Here is a 19,733-nt window from a genome sequence, read left to right as displayed (position 1 = left end):
AATTACCACTTGAACATTCTTTTCTTTGGTCTCTTTTAGGTGTTTGCTTTGCTGCTGTGTTTTTTTTTGTTGTAGTTTGTTCTTCGCTTGGTTATATGTACTCTTTTCCACCATATAGGTTTAGGGAGGTTTTTAATGAGGTATATAACCTAGTTGGACGCAATCTTTCTTCTAATAAGATTGCTCTGTTGATCAAAAAGCAATAAAAGTAACAAATCATATGATGTAATTAAAGTTCGGATATTAATTTGAGAATATATATACATTAAGAACAAGCATATTTGGTCGGTTGATCAAGTTGCTCATATTTGTTATATCATATTTCTTTAGTTAATGGTTCTAAACCTATTAAGAGCACTTCATTCAATATCAAGTTGAGATAAGAAAGTTACCAATGTCGGAAGAGGTACCTTTGCGGATAATAATGATATATTTTCAGTAAAATATCATAATAAAAGCATAAAATAAATTATATCATAAACTTTTACTTGCGTTTCAACTGCATAACAATGTTATCAAAATTTATGTAAGAAGATCCACCGGTGCTTGTAGCAGCTTCAGCTTTCTTCTTCCAATCCATGGCCTTTAGCCTTAAACAATGTCCCTTCATCCCTTCCATCAACTCCCTTACAAGACTTTCAACTTTCTCCTTCTTCACATCATCGTCGATCTCCATCCCAGTGCCCCACTTTTCACAACAGTAAAAACAATTCATCTGCTGGTCTGCGAAAAAAGGCCAGCAAATCAATGGCACCCCTTCACACACACTTTCCATCGTCGAATTCCACCCGCAGTGAGTCAAGAACCCTCCAACACAACGGTGGCTCAGCACCCTTTCCTGCGGACACCACCCTACAAGCAGACCCCTATCACTTATCGCCTTCATGAACTCCGTAGACAGTACATCTTCCCCGCCGCCGTTGACGAGATCCGTCCTAATAACCCACAAGAATGGGTACTTGCTGTCGGCCAGTCCCCATGCAAACTCACGCAGCTGTTGAGGCGTCACCGTTATCAAACTCCCAAAGTTTACGTACACAACCGAGCAGGGTTCCCATTTGTCTAACCAAGCCAAGCATTGGGTGTCTTCTTCCCATAAATTTGAGCCGATGGAGTCCAGATTTTTCGGACAAACTTGGCGGTGAAGCAGTGATAATGGACCGATGGTGTAGAGGTTGGTTAACTTGGTTTTAATGGCGTCCAGAACTTGGTGTTCGAGATCATCGAAGGTGTTGAGGATGACAGCGGCGGCTTTGGTGGCATTGTTGACGGATTGGAGGTTGTAATTGAACATCGTATCGTGTGGATTGGTGGTTCGAATGAAGGTGGGGAGTTCTCTTAATCTAATTCCTTTCATTGCCGGTATCCAATCTATCTCTGCGTCCAGATAACCATTACTCAACTGACTCTCATCTGCAAATAATGAGAAAGACAGTAACAGAGAGTCATCTGCGATTTAGGGTCGAGAATTGTTGTCATCCTTTTAAGGTCCAGAATTAAAATACTATGCATATAAGAGTATGACCACTCATTTTTAATATAACAGCTAACAGAATTTTAAATTTTAAGTACCTATTAATAACGTAAAAAAAAATATAATAAATTATGCCAAATAATTATCCAAAATGTATATGTCAAATTAAAATAAAAGAATTGATCTTTAATCTTCAATATAGTAGAGGCATATATATGTCCTACTAAAATAAAATGGTTAAACTTTAAACTTCAACTTTGTAGAGGGACTAAAACCAAAGTAAATCTATCCAAATATAGGTATTAAAGAAGTTTAGAAAATTTAGTATCCTGGTATCCAATGGCTATGTTTGTCGACTCAATACGTTAATGCATTAATATGAGATGGATCATTGAAATTTTTAAGAGGAAGAACTTTCAAGATGACAAGTATACTCATATCCAACCTCTATGAGGGGTACGATTGAGGTAACGATAACATAATTTTATAATTGGGATGCTAAAATTTTAGGAAAAATAAATTTATAAAATTTAATAAAAAAATAAATAATCAATAAAAAATAAAAAAATGTCTAAAATATATGATAATCTGTCCTTAATTATGAATATATGTATTATAAACAATACCTTTCAAGGGGAAATATCCACGTTCTTTAAGGTCTTCATAGTGAAGGTAACCCAACATGCCACAAGCACTGGGAGTGAAAAGAACCATCTCAGGTATCCCAAATTCATCTGCAACTTCCAAGGTGAAACTCATCACTCCATCCGATATTATGCAAGTAATCGGGGGGACATCTGACGAGGTCTTAAGTTTCATTATGAGCTCCCGAAAGGAACGTAAACCCTGGACCGGTATCGTCAGGCATAAGTCGGGTAAGTCTTGTATTCCCCGTGGGTTCGTCGAGGGCAGACCGTCAATTATCGTTTCGAACCGAAAATCAGGTGAGTCTCCGAGCGAGTCGAGTGCTTTCGATTCGAGCAAGCGATGATAGTTGAATTCGGTGTGGACGAACGTGATATGAAAGCCCTTGAAATGAAGGAGCTTGGCAAGTTTTGACATGGGATTTATGTGGCCTTGAGCTGGTAGAGGGATACAAACAACATGGGGCTTTACCGGTTCCATTTTGCCCTTGGGAAAGTGAAAGTGTAGCGTTGAACTTCATGGAAAAGAAGCTGAGACATTTAAATTGGAGGAGGTTAACATAAACAAATATGTCGTGTTGACCTTAACTAATTGATCTCTAATATTAATCTTATCCCGAATTATGGTTGATCGTTATCCTCATAAAGAAAAAGAGACGAGATATTATTAAACTATACATTTAGCATCTAAATTATTATTTTTGTATGATTTTGATATTTAAATTTTATTTTTTTAAATCTTAATATTTAGTTTAAATTTTAATTTGATATTCTGTTATTCAAAAAATTAATAAAACTAATGACATGTTATTTTTATTTTTTAATGATTATGTGATATTATCTTATGATAATCCGTCATCATTAATAATAGAAAGGTTGCCTTAATAATTCTATTAAGTTTTTAACGATAGATACTAAATTAAAACTTATATTAAATATTAAATATACATTTTAAAAAATTAAAAAATTAAAATAAAATAAAATAAAAATGGTAGTTTGAATGTTAAACGTGTATTTCAACCAAAGGGGGGAAAACATTATAAGATTTATGGTAACATGTCATGTCACAGCAACAATGTTCGTTTAGCCGACAGCTAGATTTTGAATTTTACGTATACTACAAAATCTTAGCTGTACATCAATGAATAGAGCATCTGGAAGACTGCCATTGCCATTTCCAAACAATAACAAAATATCAATGGAAAAAAAGACGAAAGATTAAATTATTCTTTCGTTTGGTTTACAAATAGTTTTTAAAATGATAATATTATATTACTGTAACCCCTAGATCCGGCCTATGCGTTTTGACTAAGTCTAGTGGATCACATTATGATTATTAAAGACATTTTTCTCAACCGTTATTCCATCAATATAAAATCACATTATAAATAACATGAAATTATAAACAAATTATACTATCAAAATCCAACTCGTAAATATAGTACAAATAAATAATAATTTAATTTAAAACATGTCTTCAAATTCAAAATCACAATAAACCGAGCAGTATTAGCAAAAGAGTTATCATTATAAAATCCGATATTTTAAAATAAGGTCCATGTCACCAAAATAAAATCAACTTGCCAGATAAAAACATTACAATCTGATTTACTTCAAGAGATATGTTGATCCTCCAAGTGCTCGAACCAAGGTATCTAACCAACAGTATCTGAAAGGGGGAAACATTTTCAAAAGGTGAGCTAGGCTCAGTGTGTCCCAACATTTTCATAAAATCACAATAGGTACAAATCATAGTCCAGTAATCTCACAAATTCGTAAAAGAGTTTAACTTTTTGAAAATCATAGTTTAAACCCTTTTCTGGTACACCATCAGTAGTTCCCAAAATTATTTTCCATATAGCTTACTTTATGCACATAGCAAAAAGAAAGCCGACTTAAGGATAGGCTCTGAAGCTTGTATCATTAAGCCCAAGTCAATAAGTCCATACAGCTTACCCTAAGCACACAGCAAAGGAAAGCCGACCTAATGAAACATCTTGGGGCCCTCAAGAGTCACATTAGGCCCAGTTAGCTTGATCAGAGCTATTCCATCGTAATTCAATTCCAAAATTCAATTGCACCGTGACATAAATTCCATAAATCCAAAAACATGGTAATCATATACCATTTCAAAACAAAAATTTGATAGCAGCCATATTCCATAAATTGTCACATTAAATTGGTGCATCCATAAAACAATAACCAATGAATTCGGTGTACCACATATTAAAACCAATAAAACAGTTCAATAATAAGTAGGGAACACACCTCGACAATAGATTCAAATAACAAATCTACTGATTGCTGGTTTCACCACGCTCTGCTACAGTTTTCGAACGGGTGAATACTGTCACACGTGGTTTAACTGATCTAGAAGAGCTGGGTCGAGCTGTCGAACGATCCAGAGAGTCTCTTGTACCTTCAAACAATAATATTTATCAGTCTCAAATCCTATTTAATTGTTCAAAGCTAAACTTCTTAAGTATATACGCATTTTTCGGGGTTGACTATCAATTTGAGGTATTTCGAGTCTGAATTTGGCCAAACAGATTGCGGAATCGGAATCAGGGCGTCGAAAAACATAAAGTATGACTTTTTGAAAATTCAAATTCTTGGTCAAAGTCAAAGTCAACCACTTTGACCGTAGATTTGGAGACCTTCGGATTCGAATTTGACAAAACGGACCACGGAAACGGATTCGGCACGTCGAAAACTATCAGGATAGGTATACTCGGAAAAGATTAACGGTCGTTTAATGCTCGGTCAAAGCCATTCTAAGTTTTGGTCAAAGAAAGTCAACGGTCAACGGTCAACGGTCGGGTCGGGTCAACGGTCGGGTCGGGTCAGACCGGTCAAACCGGTTCGAACCGGTCAGAACCGGTTAAACCGGTTTCCAGCATCCACTCGCCCTGCGGCGGCGCGTGTGGCGCGTGAGGCGTCCTCCGGGGCCCTAAAAATCCCAGAAAAATTTCTAAAAATTATTTTGAGCGATTTCAAGATACTTACAACGATCGGTTCAAATTTTTGAACGGCGGAGAGCTCGATTTCAAATCGGCCGAATCTTTGACTGCACCACCTCCTCACGCGCCGTCGTCTACGGCGGACAAGGTTGACACCAGTGAACTCAGAACGGCACAAGGAACACGATGGTGCGGGAGGTGTCGTAAACGGAGCAACGATCAGCGGTGAATTTAAGATTTCCTCGGTGATAGAGCTAACAAAACCGTCGCTACTTTGACTGGAAATTCCTGACGTTTGGCCGCGTTTCGCTTCAATTAATTTGAAGGGTTTGTTCCTCGCTCGATGATGAACACAACGGTGGTTTCAAAACAACGATCGGAATTCGGACGGCGTTTGGATCGGACTTGAAAATGGAGGTGTGAGAGGAAGAAAATTGAAGAAAAGCTTTTGTGTTTTCTGATTGAAATCAGAAAACACGTTAGTTATAACAAACTTGCCGACACTTTTAGGGGAAATTCAGGGCTTGGTCCCTGAATTTCCTTTACTTTAAAAATGGCATACAAGTTTTCATAAATTATACTTTAGTCACTTAATTTCACCCATTTTCACAATTTACCTCCAATTTCAATTAAATATTATTTTGAAAATCGGGTTGTTACAATTCTCCCCCTCTACAAGAAATTTCGTCCTCGAAATTTACCTTATGAGAATAGTTGAGGAAACTGAGCCTCCATTGACTCCAATGTCTCCCAAGTAGCTTCTGAGGGGCCTCGATTACTCCACTGAACTTTGACCATTGGAATTCGTCTATTCCGAAGAACTCGTTCATCTCTCTCCAAGATCTGAATGGGCTCCTCTTCATATGACAAATCAGGTCTCAACTCTACTTCTTCAACCTGAATAATGTGACCTGGATCTGGACGGTATCTCCTCAACATTGATACATGAAAGACATCATGAATACGACTTAGCTCAGAAGGCAACTCAAGCTGATATGCAACAGGTCCTACCCTCTTTTAGATACGAAATGGTCCAATAAATCTTGGACTCAATTTACCCTTACGCCCGATTCTCAATACTTTCTTCCAGGGTGAAACTTTCAAAAAGACCCGATCTCCCACTTCAAACTGTATATCCTTCCTTCTTTGATCTGCATAAGATTTCTGCCTATCAAATGCCTCTTTCAGACGGTCCCAGATTAATCTGACTGTGTCCTCCGTCTCTCGCACTAACCCAGGTCCCAACATTTTCCTATCACGCAACTCAGTCCAACAGATCGGAGTGCGACATTTACGCCCATAGAGCGCTTTATAGGGTGCCATACGAATGCTGGTCTGATAACTGTTATTGTAAGCAAATTCAGCCAACGGCAAAAAGTTCTCCCAACTACCATGAAAATCGATTACGCAACCCCGCAACATATCCTCCAGAATCTGAATTACTCTCTCAGATTGACCATCAGTTTGTGGATGAAAGGATGTACTATAATCCAATCTTGTTCCCAAAGCCGTATGTAACGCCTTCCAAAATCTCGAAGTAAATCTCGGATCTCGATCAGAAATAATAGACAATGGAACACCATGCAATCTGACAATCTCTGAAATATACAATCTTGCCAGCTTATCCAAAGTATAATTTACTTGCACAGGAATGAAGTGAGATGACTTTGTAAGTCTGTCAACAATCACCCAAACTGAATCTTTTTTCGAAGGAGTCATCGGCAAGCCAGTAACAAAATCCATAGTAATACGCTCCCATTTCCATTCAGGAATCTTGATAGGCTATAATAAACCTGATGGATGTTGATGTTCTACCTTAACTTGCTGACAAGTCAAACACCTAGCCACAAAGTCAGATATGTCTTTCTTCATACCAATCCAATAATACCTCTCTCTCAAATTCCGGTACATCTTATCTCCTCCGGGGTGCATAGCATATGGACTACTATGAGCCTCAGTAAGGATAGTCTGCCTCAACTCAGCATCATCAGGCACACAATATCTACCTTTAAAGCATAAAACTTCATCCTGATCAATTGCGTAATATGTGTTTGTCCCCTGCTCTACTTGCTCAAAGATGGAAAGCAAGGAGCTATCAAGGGGCTGCTTAGCTTTGATCTCATCAACCAAGGTTGGCTTAACTTGCAATTCTGCTAACAAAGTGCCATCGTCATATAAATTCATCTTGGCCATTAAAGACCTCAACTCTGATACCGTCTTTCGACTCAAAGCATCTGCTACAATGTTAGCTTTACCAGGGTGGTAATCAATCACGCAATCATAATCCTTTAGGAGCTCTAACCAGCGACGCTGTCTCAAATTAAGTTCTTTCTGGGTCAGAAGATACTTTAAGCTCTTATGATCTGTGAAAATGTAACACTTCTCTCCATAAAGATAGTGTCTCCAAATCTTCAAGGCAAAAATTACTGCTGCCAACTCTAAATCATGAGTAGGATAGTTACTCTCATGCGGCCGCAGCTGACGGGATGCATAAGCCACCACCTTAGTTTCCTGCATTAAAACACAACCAAGTCCTAAATGTGAAGCATCACTATACACTGTAAAATCCTTCCCGGACTCTGGTTGAATCAACACCGGTGCTTGAGTCAAAACCGCCTTTAATTTCTCAAAGCTCTCCTGTTGTGCCTCGCCCCAGTCAAACAGCACATTCTTCCTTAACAACTTTGTCAAAGGAGAAGCAATGATCGAGAAGCCCTCAACAAAACGTCGATAATAACCAGCCAAGCCCAAGAAATTACAGATTCAGATACGTTCTTAGGTCGTTTCCAATTCATAATAGACTCTATCTTGCTGGGATCAACCTGAACACCTCGCGCAGAAATAATATGCCCCAGAAATGACACTTCTTGAAGCCAAAACTCACACTTGCTTAGTTTGGCATATAGACGACGCTCTCTCAAAGTCCGCAGAACGATCTTCAAATGCTCGTCATGCTCTGCCTCAGTACGAGAATAGATCAGAATATCGTCAATGAAGACCACCACAAATTGATCCAAATATGGTCGGAACACCCGATTCATCAAATCCATAAAAGCTGCAGGAGCGTTCGTCAAACCAAAAGGCATCACTAAAAATTCATAATGACCATATCTAGTGCGAATGGCCGTTTTTGCAACATCAGATCCTTTAACTTTCAATTGATAATACCCCGAACGAAGATCAATCTTAGAGAATACAGTAGCTCCTCGCAATTGATCAAATAAGTCATCAATCCTGGGTAATGGGTAATTATTCTTGACCGTCATCTTGTTCAATTTCCGATAGTCAATACATAATCTTAGCGACCCATCCTTCTTTTTCACGAATAGAACTGGAGCTCCCCATGGTGAAGTACTATGTCGGATAAATCCTCGATCGAATAATTCTTGCAATTGGACTTTCAACTCCTTAAGTTCCTTTGGAGCCATACGATAAGGTTCCATAGAAATAGGTGAAGATCCTGGATAAGTCTCAATCTCGAACTCTACCTCTCAATCAGGAGGTAACCCAGGCAACTCCTCCGGAAAAACATCAGGAAACTCGCTAACTGTAGGAATCTCCTCGATCGTGGACAATGCACCTTTGGTGTTCAAAATACAAGAAATGAAGGTCTCATATCCCTTCCGGATCATATGATCAATTTCTATCGTTGAAACTATATTGGAGAGATAACCACGCCGTTCACCAATTAACACAACAGTCCGACCATCTGAAGTCTTCAGAGTAGCCCGCTTGTATTCGCAATCCAGCTTTACCTTGTGTTTATTCAACCAATCCATTCCAAGAATTAGATCGAACTCCCCTAAAGGAAGTTCCATAAGATCAGCGAGAAAAATTTCTCCCTGAACCTCGAGAGGACAACGCCGAAATACTTTATTCACTAATACCGCTTGTCCTACTGGACTTGTAACTGTAACAGTATTTTCAGTGTTCTCGATCGGAATCTGAAGGTTTCGAGATACTGAGCTCGATACATAGGAGTGAGTGGAGCCATTGTCCAATAATGCAAAGTATGGGGTAGAATAAATAGTAAATGTACCTGCAATAACCTCAGGCTCATCTCTGTCATCACGACGTCTAGTTGCATAAACTAAAGCTAGCTGTCTAGCCTCATAAGCTGTTGGCCCTCTATTTTGCTGAGGTCGAGCTCTACTGTCTGTCCTGGACGCTGATCCTCGAGTCTTTCCTTGACTACGATCTCTAATTGGGGTCTGTACTGTAGTCTGCGAACGCACAGGAGTTTGGGTAGTGGTCTGCTTAAACGAAACTAACTGAGGACAATCCCTCCGATAATGACCACTAGATCCACACTGATAGCAAAGACCCATCTTCTTACGACACTCTCCTGAGTGCTGTTTACCACAATACTCACAAAGGGGCCCATTATAATACGACGAGGAACCGACTCGACTGACAGCTAAAGGTGAGGATGCTGCAGGCCTGAAACGTGTATTGTTTCTCTGAGGGGCTGAAGTACGAGTCCTCTTCCCGGACTGTGCTGATGACTCCATCGGGCCTGAAAATTTCTTAGATCGATATTGATCAACACGCTCTCTACCAGAAGCTAAAACCTCCACCTCTTCCGCATCTTTGGCTCTGCCCACCAGCACATCAAATATCTCATCCTGATGGGTTACAACTTGCCTACGCAGCTCGTATCTGAGTCCAAGGGCAAATTTACGACATCGATCTCTCTCCATAGGTACCATACTGAATCCATACTTCAGCAACTTCAGGAACTCGATCTCATATTCAGAAACAGTCATGTCTCCCTGAACCAGGTCTTGAAACTGTTGTCGTCTATGAGCTAAGTAGCGCTCTCCCAGAAAACGGCTCCGAAAGCGATCCTTAAAGAAATTCCAGGTCAAACGATCGGTAGGAACACTACTGGTCACTGACTCCCACCAAGTGTAGGCATTGCCATCTAACATCGCCACAGCACCCTGATATCTCTTAGTTGAGTCCAAACCCAACTGATCCATGCGTCTCTCTGTATCCTGGAGCCAATCCTCAGCTTCAGTAGGAGCTCCACCTATCTGTCCCCAAAAGTTCTAACTCCATTGGTAATCAAAGTCTGCGAAATAGGAACCTCAGATACAACACCAGTAGCTCTGACTGCTCTCTGTATTAACTGCATAAATTGTCTACCAAAATTCTCATCCAAAGCAACTCCGATAGACTCTGACTCAATATCGGTCGCTCCTATTATCGGTGTAGTCATGCCAATACCAGCGGCAGGAGGCAGATCCGTTGGGGTCGTAGGAGCATGATCACCTATCGGAGGTGAGGGATCTACCCGTATCTCATCGATCGGATCTGCGAATATAGCCACTCGACCTCGTCCACGGCTAGTTCGACGACTACGTCTAGCACTCATTTTGATGGATCTCAAGTTTACTATAGAAGATAAAACTTAGGGTTAGATAAGCACTTAGAGTCTCAAACATAGTTAAAATCTTAATAACTTTGTGACATGGCCTTAGTAACTCGTTTTGTAAAATATTTCAAAACCGTATTTTCAATGTGGACTCATACACAGTCCGAGGGTTAAAAACCAAAAGCTCTGATACCAATAAATGTAACCCCCTAGACCCGGCCTATGCGTTTCGACTAAGTCTAGTGGATCACATTATGATTATTAAAGACATTTTTCTCAACCGTTATTCCATCAATATAAAATCACATTATAAATAACATGAAATTATAAACAAATTATACTATCAAAATCCAACTCGTAAATATAGTACAAATAAATAATAATTTAATTTAAAACATGTCTTCAAATTCAAAATCACAATAAACCGAGCAGTATTAGCAAAAGAGTTATCATTATAAAATCCGATATTTTAAAATAAGGTCCATGTCACCAAAATAAAATCAACTTGCCAGATAAAAACATTACAATCTGATTTACTTCAAGAGATATGTTGATCCTCCAAGTGCTCGAACCAAGGTATCTAACCAACAGTATCTGAAAGGGGGAAACATTTTCAAAAGGTGAGCTAGGCTCAGTGTGTCCCAACATTTCCATAAAATCACAATAGGTACAAATCATAGTCCAGTAATCTCACAAATTCGTAAAAGAGTTTAACTTTTTGAAAATCATAGTTTAAACCCTTTTCTGGTACACCATCAGTAGTTCCCAAAATTATTTTCCATATAGCTTACTTTATGCACATAGCAAAAAAGAAAGCCGACTTAAGGATAGGCTCTGAAGCTTGTATCCTTAAGCCCAAGTCAATAAGTCCATACAGCTTACCCTAAGCAAACAGTAAAGGAAAGCCGACCTAATGAAACATCTTGGGGCCCTCAAGAGTCACATTAGGCCCAGTTAGCTTGATCAGAGCTATTCCATCGTAATTCAATTCCAAAATTCAATTGCACCGTGACATAAATTCCATAAATCCAAAAACATGGTAATCATATACCATTTCAAAACAAAAATTTGATAGCAGCCATATTCCATAAATTGTCACATTAAATTGGTGCATCCATAAAACAATAACCAATGAATTCGGTGTACCACATATTAAAACCAATAAAACAGTTCAATAATAAGTAGGGAACACACCTCGACAATAGATTCAAATAACAAATCTACTGATTGCTGGTTTCACCACGCTCTGCTACAGTTTTCGAACGGGTGAATACTGGCACACGTGGTTTAACTGATCTAGAAGAGCTGGGTCGAGCTGTCGAACGATCCGGAGAGTCTCTTGTACCTTCAAACAATAATATTTATCAGTCTCAAATCCTATTTAATTGTTCAAAGCTAAACTTCTTAAGTATATACGCATTTTTCGGGTTTGACTATCAATTTGAGGTATTTCGAGTCTGAATTTGGCCAAATGGATTGTGGAATCAGAATCAGGGCGTCGAAAAACATAAAGTATGACTTTTCGAAAATTCAAATTCTTGGTCAAAGTCAAAGTCAACCACTTTGACCGTAGATTTGGAGACCTTCGAATTCGAATTTGACAAAACGGACCACGAAAACGGATCCGGCACGTCGAAAACTATCAGGATAGGTATACTCGGAAAAGATTAACGGTCGTTTAATGCTCGGTCAAAGCCATTCTAAGTTTTGGTCAAAGAAAGTCAACGGTCAACGGTCAACGGTCAACGGTCGGGTCGGGTCGGGTCAACGGTCGGGTCGGGTCGGGTCAGACCGGTCAAACCGGTTCGAACCGGTTGAAACCGGTCAGAACCGGTTGAAAACCGGTTAAACCGGTTTCCAGCAGCCACTCGCCCTGCGGCGGTGCGTGTGGCGTCCTCCGGGGCCCTAAAAATCCCAGAAAAAATTTCTAAAAATTATTTTGAGCGATTTCAAGATACTTACAACGATCGGTTCAAATTTTTGAACGGCGGAGAGCTCGATTTCAAATCGGCCGAATCTTTGACTACACCACCTCCTCACGCGCCGCCGTCTACGACGGACAAGGTTGACACCGGTGAACTCGGAACGGCACAAGGAACACGATGGTGCGGGAGGTGTCGTAAACGGAGCAACGATCAGCGGTGAATTTAAGATTTCCTCGGCGATAGAGCTAACAAAACCGTCGCTACTTTGACTGGAAATTCCCGACGTTTGGCCGCGTTTCGCTTCAATTAATTTGAAGGGTTTATTCCTCGCTCGATGATGAACACAACGGTGGTTTCAAAACAACGATCGAAATTCAGACGGCGTTTGGATCGGACTTGAAAATGGAGGTGTGAGAGGAAGAAAATTGAAGAAAAGCTTTTGTGTTTTCTGATTGAAATCAGAAAACACGTTAGTTATAACAAACTTGCCGACACTTTTAGGGGAAATTCAGGGCTTGGTCCCTGAATTTCCTTTACTTTGAAAATGGCATACAAGTTTTCATAAATTATACTTTAGTCACTTAATTTCACCCATTTTCACAATTTACCTCCAATTTCAATTAAATATTATTTTGAAAATCGGGTTGTTACAATTACTAATAATGACAGCTATTTAAAAATAATAGAAATGTTAAACCCATTTATTTTGTTTATATTGAATAATTTTTAACATTTTAGATTATATTATTTTAAGACATGTATTTCTTTTATCTATATTCTACCTTTTGGGATTAAGTATTAAAATGATCATTTTTATTCTAATTTTATCCACTTTTAATCACTGATTTTGAAAAAAAAATTATGTTTCAGTCACTTATGTTATCGATTTATTAAATTTTGATAACTTACATTATTGATTGTTACATTCTGATCACTAAATCAATAATTTATGTTAATTTGATGACGTGACACAACAGTAAAAGGGGTTAATTTTTAATTAAATCCTTGAATTTGAAATAAAATATTAAATTGACCCATAACATTTAGATAACATATCATTGTTTAAGGACATATTAGGTGTTTTAGCAGTAGTGGTGGGTATTTGACAAAAAAGGAAATTAGAAAGTGTTGGGGTAAATTAAATATAAATTCATTGTTTAAGGACTTATTTGGTGTTTTTGCAATAGTGTAGGGTAAAACTAAATATTAATCTTTTTGTTAATGTTACCACATCATCAATTTAACGGGATCATGGTGGAGTGATTGTTTTGTTACAAATTGATAATATTAGTGACCAATATGATACATTTGAAACTTTAGTGGGAAAAATGAAAACTCACCCAAACATTAATATCCATTTATATAGTTTACCCTTCTTTTAAAATATTCATATTTCAGATGGGCACAATTCAGAAATTGCTTCTAAAATTAATTCCTTAAAGTCGAGCTTATGGGCTAGATATAGGAGAGAAGAAGGGGAATGAATTCAAAATCCGGGCTCACGTGGTTCAATGAAGGAAATAAAAGATCGAAGAAATTGATAAAAGTTTTTTCTTTTGTCGGCTTCTTTGAGGAAACGAAGAAATCAGGTAAATTCTATGAAAGTGTGGAGTTAATTGATAAAAGATCGAAAGCTGATCGTTGAAGTTTTTGAACATCATTTTCGTGAAAGCTACAACAAATCTTCTACTCTTCCAGTTAAAAGGTTTTCAAAGAACTTCAACTGGAATCTGTGAATTTCTTAGAAGCTCCATTATCTACTGATGAAGTATGGTTGGAAATCCAGTCTGCAGATGGAAATAAGGCTCTGAGACTAGATGGGTTCAAGCTAAATTTTTTTCAAAACAAAATTGACCTTCCCAAAACCACCATGTCATGAAGTTCTACAAGGAGTTTTACAAAGGCAACTTGAATAATTGTTCTAGTAATCATTCTTTCGTTGCCTTGATCCCTGAGACTGCTTTCTTAGAGTGTGTAGATGATTTTATGCCTATTTCTCTAGTAAGTTGCTTAGATAAGATCTTAACAAAAATTTTACCCAAAAGACAATCAGTATGTATAAAAGAAGTGGTGGGAGAAAATAAATTTGCTTTCACTCTCGGAAAACAAATTTGATTTTGTTCACTAATAGCCAATGAGGTCTTATAAGATCTGAACCGAAATACTCGGAAGGCTAGTGTGTTTAAAGCTGATTTTAGAAAAACATATTGTAATACCCCAATTTGGAGGATTAAATTGAATAAATGATAAAATACAAGAAATGAATGGGAGAAATTGTGTTTAAGACTAATTAGTAAGAATGAGAGAATGGAAGGACAATTTAGTCTTTTAGAATGAATGAATTTAATAATCATTTCTATGGGGATATTTAATAAGGTTAAAAAGGGGAAAATAGAAAATAGATGGCAAACATTAGTTATCTTCTCCTTCTTCCCGTTCTCCCATTCTCCCGTTCTCCCCACAGCCAAAGGTAAGATTTATTTAAGTTGGGTTTTCCTTTAGTTTATGGGTTGGTTTTGAAACCTTAAGTGATATAGAGGCTTAAGGAAAGTTTAAGGAGGATTAAAACTAAGTGATTAGTGAATTATTTGGGATTTAAGAAAATGAGTTTCTGAGTGATGTGATGAAATATGAGTTTTTATTGAGGTTTACAAGTGTATTTGACTTGTCAAAGAAGTAATTAAGAGATTAGAAGCCTTGAAAATGATTAAAAACATGCATGAAAAAGTAGTGTGATTCTTAGTTAGGGATGTTATTTGGAGAGTTTAGATGTTATAAGAAACTAAATGGAGGAAATCTAGTTGGGTTAAGTGATGATAAGTTTAAGGGTATTATTGGAGGTAAAAAGAAAGAGAATTAAATGAAATTTGGGTAAAAATTGAAATGTAAAATGGAAAATCTGGGTAAAGGTATCGGTAATGTTCTTCCAGTACCGATACTATAGGTTTAAAATTGATGAAATTCGATGAACAATAATGATACTAATGCAAGTAGTATTGATACTGATGTGGGTATCAATACTAAGAGGAAAGTATCGATACTAGAGATTCGAGAATGTATAAATGGTATCGATACTGAAGGGAATATTGGTACCATAGTGTAGAAGTATCGATACCATAGTAGGGTACCGATACTGTTGAGCCTGAAATTTTAAGATAGGATGAATTGTAATAGACATTGAAAATAGTAGTACTTTTTAAGTATTATTAAAAGAATAAATGTTAGAAAGTATAATAAAATTTGTATGGTATGTGTAATAATGGATGCTTGTGTAGATCATAACCAAGCTCCAGAGTCAAGCAAGAAAAAGGGCAAAGATAAAGTTGTCGAATAGCTGGACATCCTTAAAGCATACTAGTGAGGCATATGAGGTGAGTGCATTTATTGTACTTATATGAGATGAGGAAGACTCACGATGAGTCAACCTCGAAGGTTTTGTTAAATGTATGTTTTACAGTATTCTGATATATATTTTCATAATGTGTATGAGAAAGATATTATGAATAAGTTTTAGAGTATGAACTACTCTAAAATGAATAGATGAATGTTGATGTTGTTCAATGGTTATCGATGTTGTTCAATGGTTATCGATGTTGCATAAATAAATGTTTAAATCTGTGGATTTGATTTAAAATCCCATTGCATGTGCATTGAGAGTCATAGGTGCATTTCAACATACTTTGTGTATGATAATATCGATCGATTTTGTTTAATGCATAACGGTGCATTTTCGGCATAAAAGGTGCTACCCATGGTATTCATAATGAGGTGAATTACCATTTCGACAAACTTCGTGTATGAAAGTTATCGATTGATTTTGTTTAATGCATAACGATGCATTTTCGGCATAAAAGGTGCCACCCATGGTATTCATAATGAGGTGAATTACCATTTCGGCACTTCGGTGCAATGCATGTACCTTGCATTCTCATTTGACATACATTGGGCAAAATAAAAGATAATTAAAAAAATACGGATAGATAGGTATGCTGGGCATACTAAGAATAGTTTCGATGACTATATGAAAGAAACTTGGTTTAACTGAGATGTTTTAAAAGATTCTTATGAAGTATACAAATTATTTCGTATTTTGATAGTCATGGTATACTTGTGTATGAATTACAGTTCATTTTCATTATTATGCCTCACAAAGTAAAAACTTAGCATGTGTTGATTTCACATGTAGGAAATAGCAAAGACTAGCAGAGTAAGGAGTGCAATAGAGATCATTAATCCAAGGCTGACTCATCAGTAATTGTAGGATATTTATGTCTTCTTTTGATAATTAGATGACATGTATTTGAATCTAAGAAAAATGCCTTGGAATATATTAAAGTTATACTTTTTTAATATGTTACAACGAATATTTTGTTTTATTTTATATTAAAAAATATTTTGTTTTATTTTCGAAACAAAATTTTATGGGTTTACAAATAAGAAAATGTTTTTAAAAAGTCATGTGACACTTGTGACTTGTGTACGGAACCGTATACGGGAAATGGTGTTACACATATAACAATGTAGACTGGTCATTCCTAGACTTCACATTCCTAAGAATGGCAATCGAGTCGAAGTGGCGAAAATGGATTAAAATGTGTTTATCAATGGCTTCGATCTTAGAATTGGTCAATTAAGTCTCAATTAATTTTTCTATCAAAAGGGGTTTGAGACAGGGTTGTCCTCTAATCCACTACTTTTCAACATCATTGATGAAGCCTTGAGTTCGTTAATTCACAAGGCTATGGAATTTGAGATTATCAGAGGTGTGGCTGTGGGGCATACTAGTTTTATCATTTGTCATTTGTAATTTACAGATGACTTAATAGTATTCGCTGAAGTTAACATGAATAATGTAACGAACATCGAAAGAATCTTGACAATTTTTGAGTTGGCATCTGGATTAAGACTAAATATGAAGAAAATGAACATATACGATCCAAATGTGAAGGACAAGTGGGTAGCGTGCTTAATTGTAGTAAAGGTGCTCTTTCGACATCATATATTGGGCTATCTTTGGGTTATCCTCGTAACACGATATCTCTTAGGAAACTTATCATTGACAAGCTTCATTCCACATTGGAGAGGTAGAGAGGGAAGGTTCTCTCGATTGGTGGCAAAATTGCATTGATAAAATCTTTTTACGCAACTTGCCAATTTATTTTCCTGTAATTTTTAGATGTCAGCAGTTGTTGCTAATGATTTAAATAGACGAATTACGTGTAACGCCCCAAATCTAGAGTTAGGAGTTTCGGGTTGACCCGAGATCAGGGGCGGACCCAGGATAAAAATTCAGGGGTTGCACAAAAAAATTCTTATAAATTTTTTTAGGGGTTGCACAATATTAAAGGTGATACTTGTATTAATTAGAAAAAATTAAAAAAAAATTAACACTAAGTAGACAATTTTATTGCACAAAATTTTTTTTTCTATAAGAATTTAACTGAAATATGGAGATTCTACCTAAAAATCACAAAAAAATATATATAAAAATACTAAAATAATATCATTTGATCAATGTTCCTCACAATTTGAGGGGTTGCCCGGGATACCCCTGGCAACCCCCTGGGTCCGCCCATGCTCGAGATAGTTTGGACAAACCTAATTACCTTGATGGAGAGCTTAGCTTATATATAGGTTGGATTGGGCTTAGTTTTAGAGCCCAATTGGTATTAAAAAGGGTATTTCAATCTTTAGATGAAAGTCAAAAGATTAAAATAGAAATTTGACCAACGTTTGAAATAAAAGTTGAAAATACTTAATTAAGGATGATTTTCACGTGGATCCCCTCTCCCCTTTATCCCACCTAACACTCTTCCTTGCCTATTCTCTTTCTTCTTTTTCTTATCCAAAAAAAATAATAGAAAAGGTTGGAGCTTTGTTGTCCTTCAAGCCTAGTTCAAAAATTCCAAGGTAAGATACAAAATCTAAGTTTCAAGAGCTTTATTTCAAGATCCCAACCTCAAGTTTCAAGTATAGTTTCACAAAGTGGATTTTAGAGAGGTTTAAGAAACCAAGTATTCTCCAACCCATTTTTAGTTGATTCGATTTATAGGTAATGTTTATAACCTCAATCCAAGCTCATAGAAGAATTAGTAACTCATTTTCTTTCATTTTATTAGTGAAAGAAGTTGGGGAGAGCTCCAAAGTAAAAGGGAAGGAGAAATTGACCCTTAGTTGATTAGAGAATGTTTCAATAGCTAGGAGGTCAAGGTAACACATTCACTACTCAATTATACCATTAGTGATTCTTTTGAAATGCATTATAACTTGTGAACTGAATATAAAGCATGATTTCACATTTCATGGTAGATTTCATGTTTTAGTGTTTTTACATGTTCTAAAGACCTTATTATGATATTTTTATATCAAGTAAGACCTTAAAGATGTTTAAGGACCTCAATAGGACTTGTATGGTGGCTTAGAGGGGGATTTTCCTGCCCAACAGGGCATTTGCGAGTGTGAGTATTGGTACTGGACAAAACACCCTTGTTTTTGCCTCTCATAAGAATAGTATCAGTACTGGAAGAACAATACCGATACCATTCTTATGAGAGGCAAAAACAAGTTTGTTTTGTGGAACGAGTATCGATACTCATTGTAATAGTATCGACACTGAGGTCCCGGGTTTGAGACCTATAGGTTGGTATCGAGATTAATTTTCCAGTGTTTATTTTTCTTACCGGTACTCGAAGAAAGTATCGCTACCAATGGTAGAGCATCGATGCTCCCCATTGGAGTATCGCTGCCAAGAGTAGAGTATCAATACTCCCCATAGGAGTATCGATACCAAGGTAATGTTTTCAAACAGGAAACCCAAATTTAGTATCGATACCCTGGATAGTATCATTACTGACCTTAGGAGTATCAACATTGATATGAGAGTATCAATATTACCCTCTTTCCCTAGTTGAAATTTAGTTATAGAGTATTGTACACTGGGTGAAGTATTGATACTCAAGGGTCAATACGAATACCGAGAGGCCTAGTATCGGTACTAATGTACTTTTTGGGGAAAGTAATTAAAAGTATTTATTACAGGTGATGAGGTTTCCAATAACTCTATAATTTTTTCCAAATAAAACTACAAGTGAGAATAATATTCGTAATCAAATATAGTAGAAACAAGATCAATTAGGGAGACATAAAATTAGCCTTGATTGATGCCCGGGAAACGATCAGGACACCCAAGTTAATTTAGTAAATGATAATGGTGTTGAGGAGTAAAATTGTCTAGATACCATTAGGTAGTGCGCGAGGCTTGACGCTCGCGAGTGGTGGGTTAGTCTAGGGTGTTGTGTCTGATGTAGAGATTTCAGACCTCATCCTAGGTAGACTAGAAGGGTGTGTGTGAGC

At 37.1% G+C, this 19,733-nt stretch overlaps 1 protein-coding gene across 2 annotated transcripts; it reads right to left on the bottom strand.

Moving 5' to 3' along the window:
* Positions 1 to 439: 439 nt before the first annotated feature.
* LOC120121836 (7-deoxyloganetin glucosyltransferase-like) lies at positions 440 to 2,652 on the bottom strand. Of its 2 annotated transcripts, none has more exons than XM_039141136.1 (2): positions 2,122 to 2,652; positions 440 to 1,413 (listed from the first exon to the last, which is right to left on the bottom strand). In XM_039141136.1, exons 1-2 carry the CDS (start codon positions 2,597 to 2,599, stop codon positions 485 to 487), a joined length of 1,407 nt encoding a protein of 468 aa, XP_038997067.1. In that variant the 5' UTR covers positions 2,600 to 2,652; the 3' UTR covers positions 440 to 484. The 2 variants fall into 2 exon arrangements, with proteins under 2 accessions (XP_038997067.1, XP_038997066.1); XM_039141135.1 differs by having other exon boundaries at positions 2,101 to 2,650.
* Between the last annotated feature and the right edge of the window lie 17,081 nt (positions 2,653 to 19,733).

Source organism: Hibiscus syriacus, unplaced genomic scaffold (assembly GCF_006381635.1).
Source record: "Hibiscus syriacus cultivar Baekdansim isolate YM2019G1 unplaced genomic scaffold, ASM638163v2 tig00110383_pilon, whole genome shotgun sequence".
NCBI lineage: Eukaryota > Viridiplantae > Streptophyta > Magnoliopsida > Malvales > Malvaceae > Hibiscus > Hibiscus syriacus.
The sequence above is the reverse complement of the archived record's forward strand: the minus strand, read 5'-3'. Positions and strand labels throughout refer to the sequence as shown.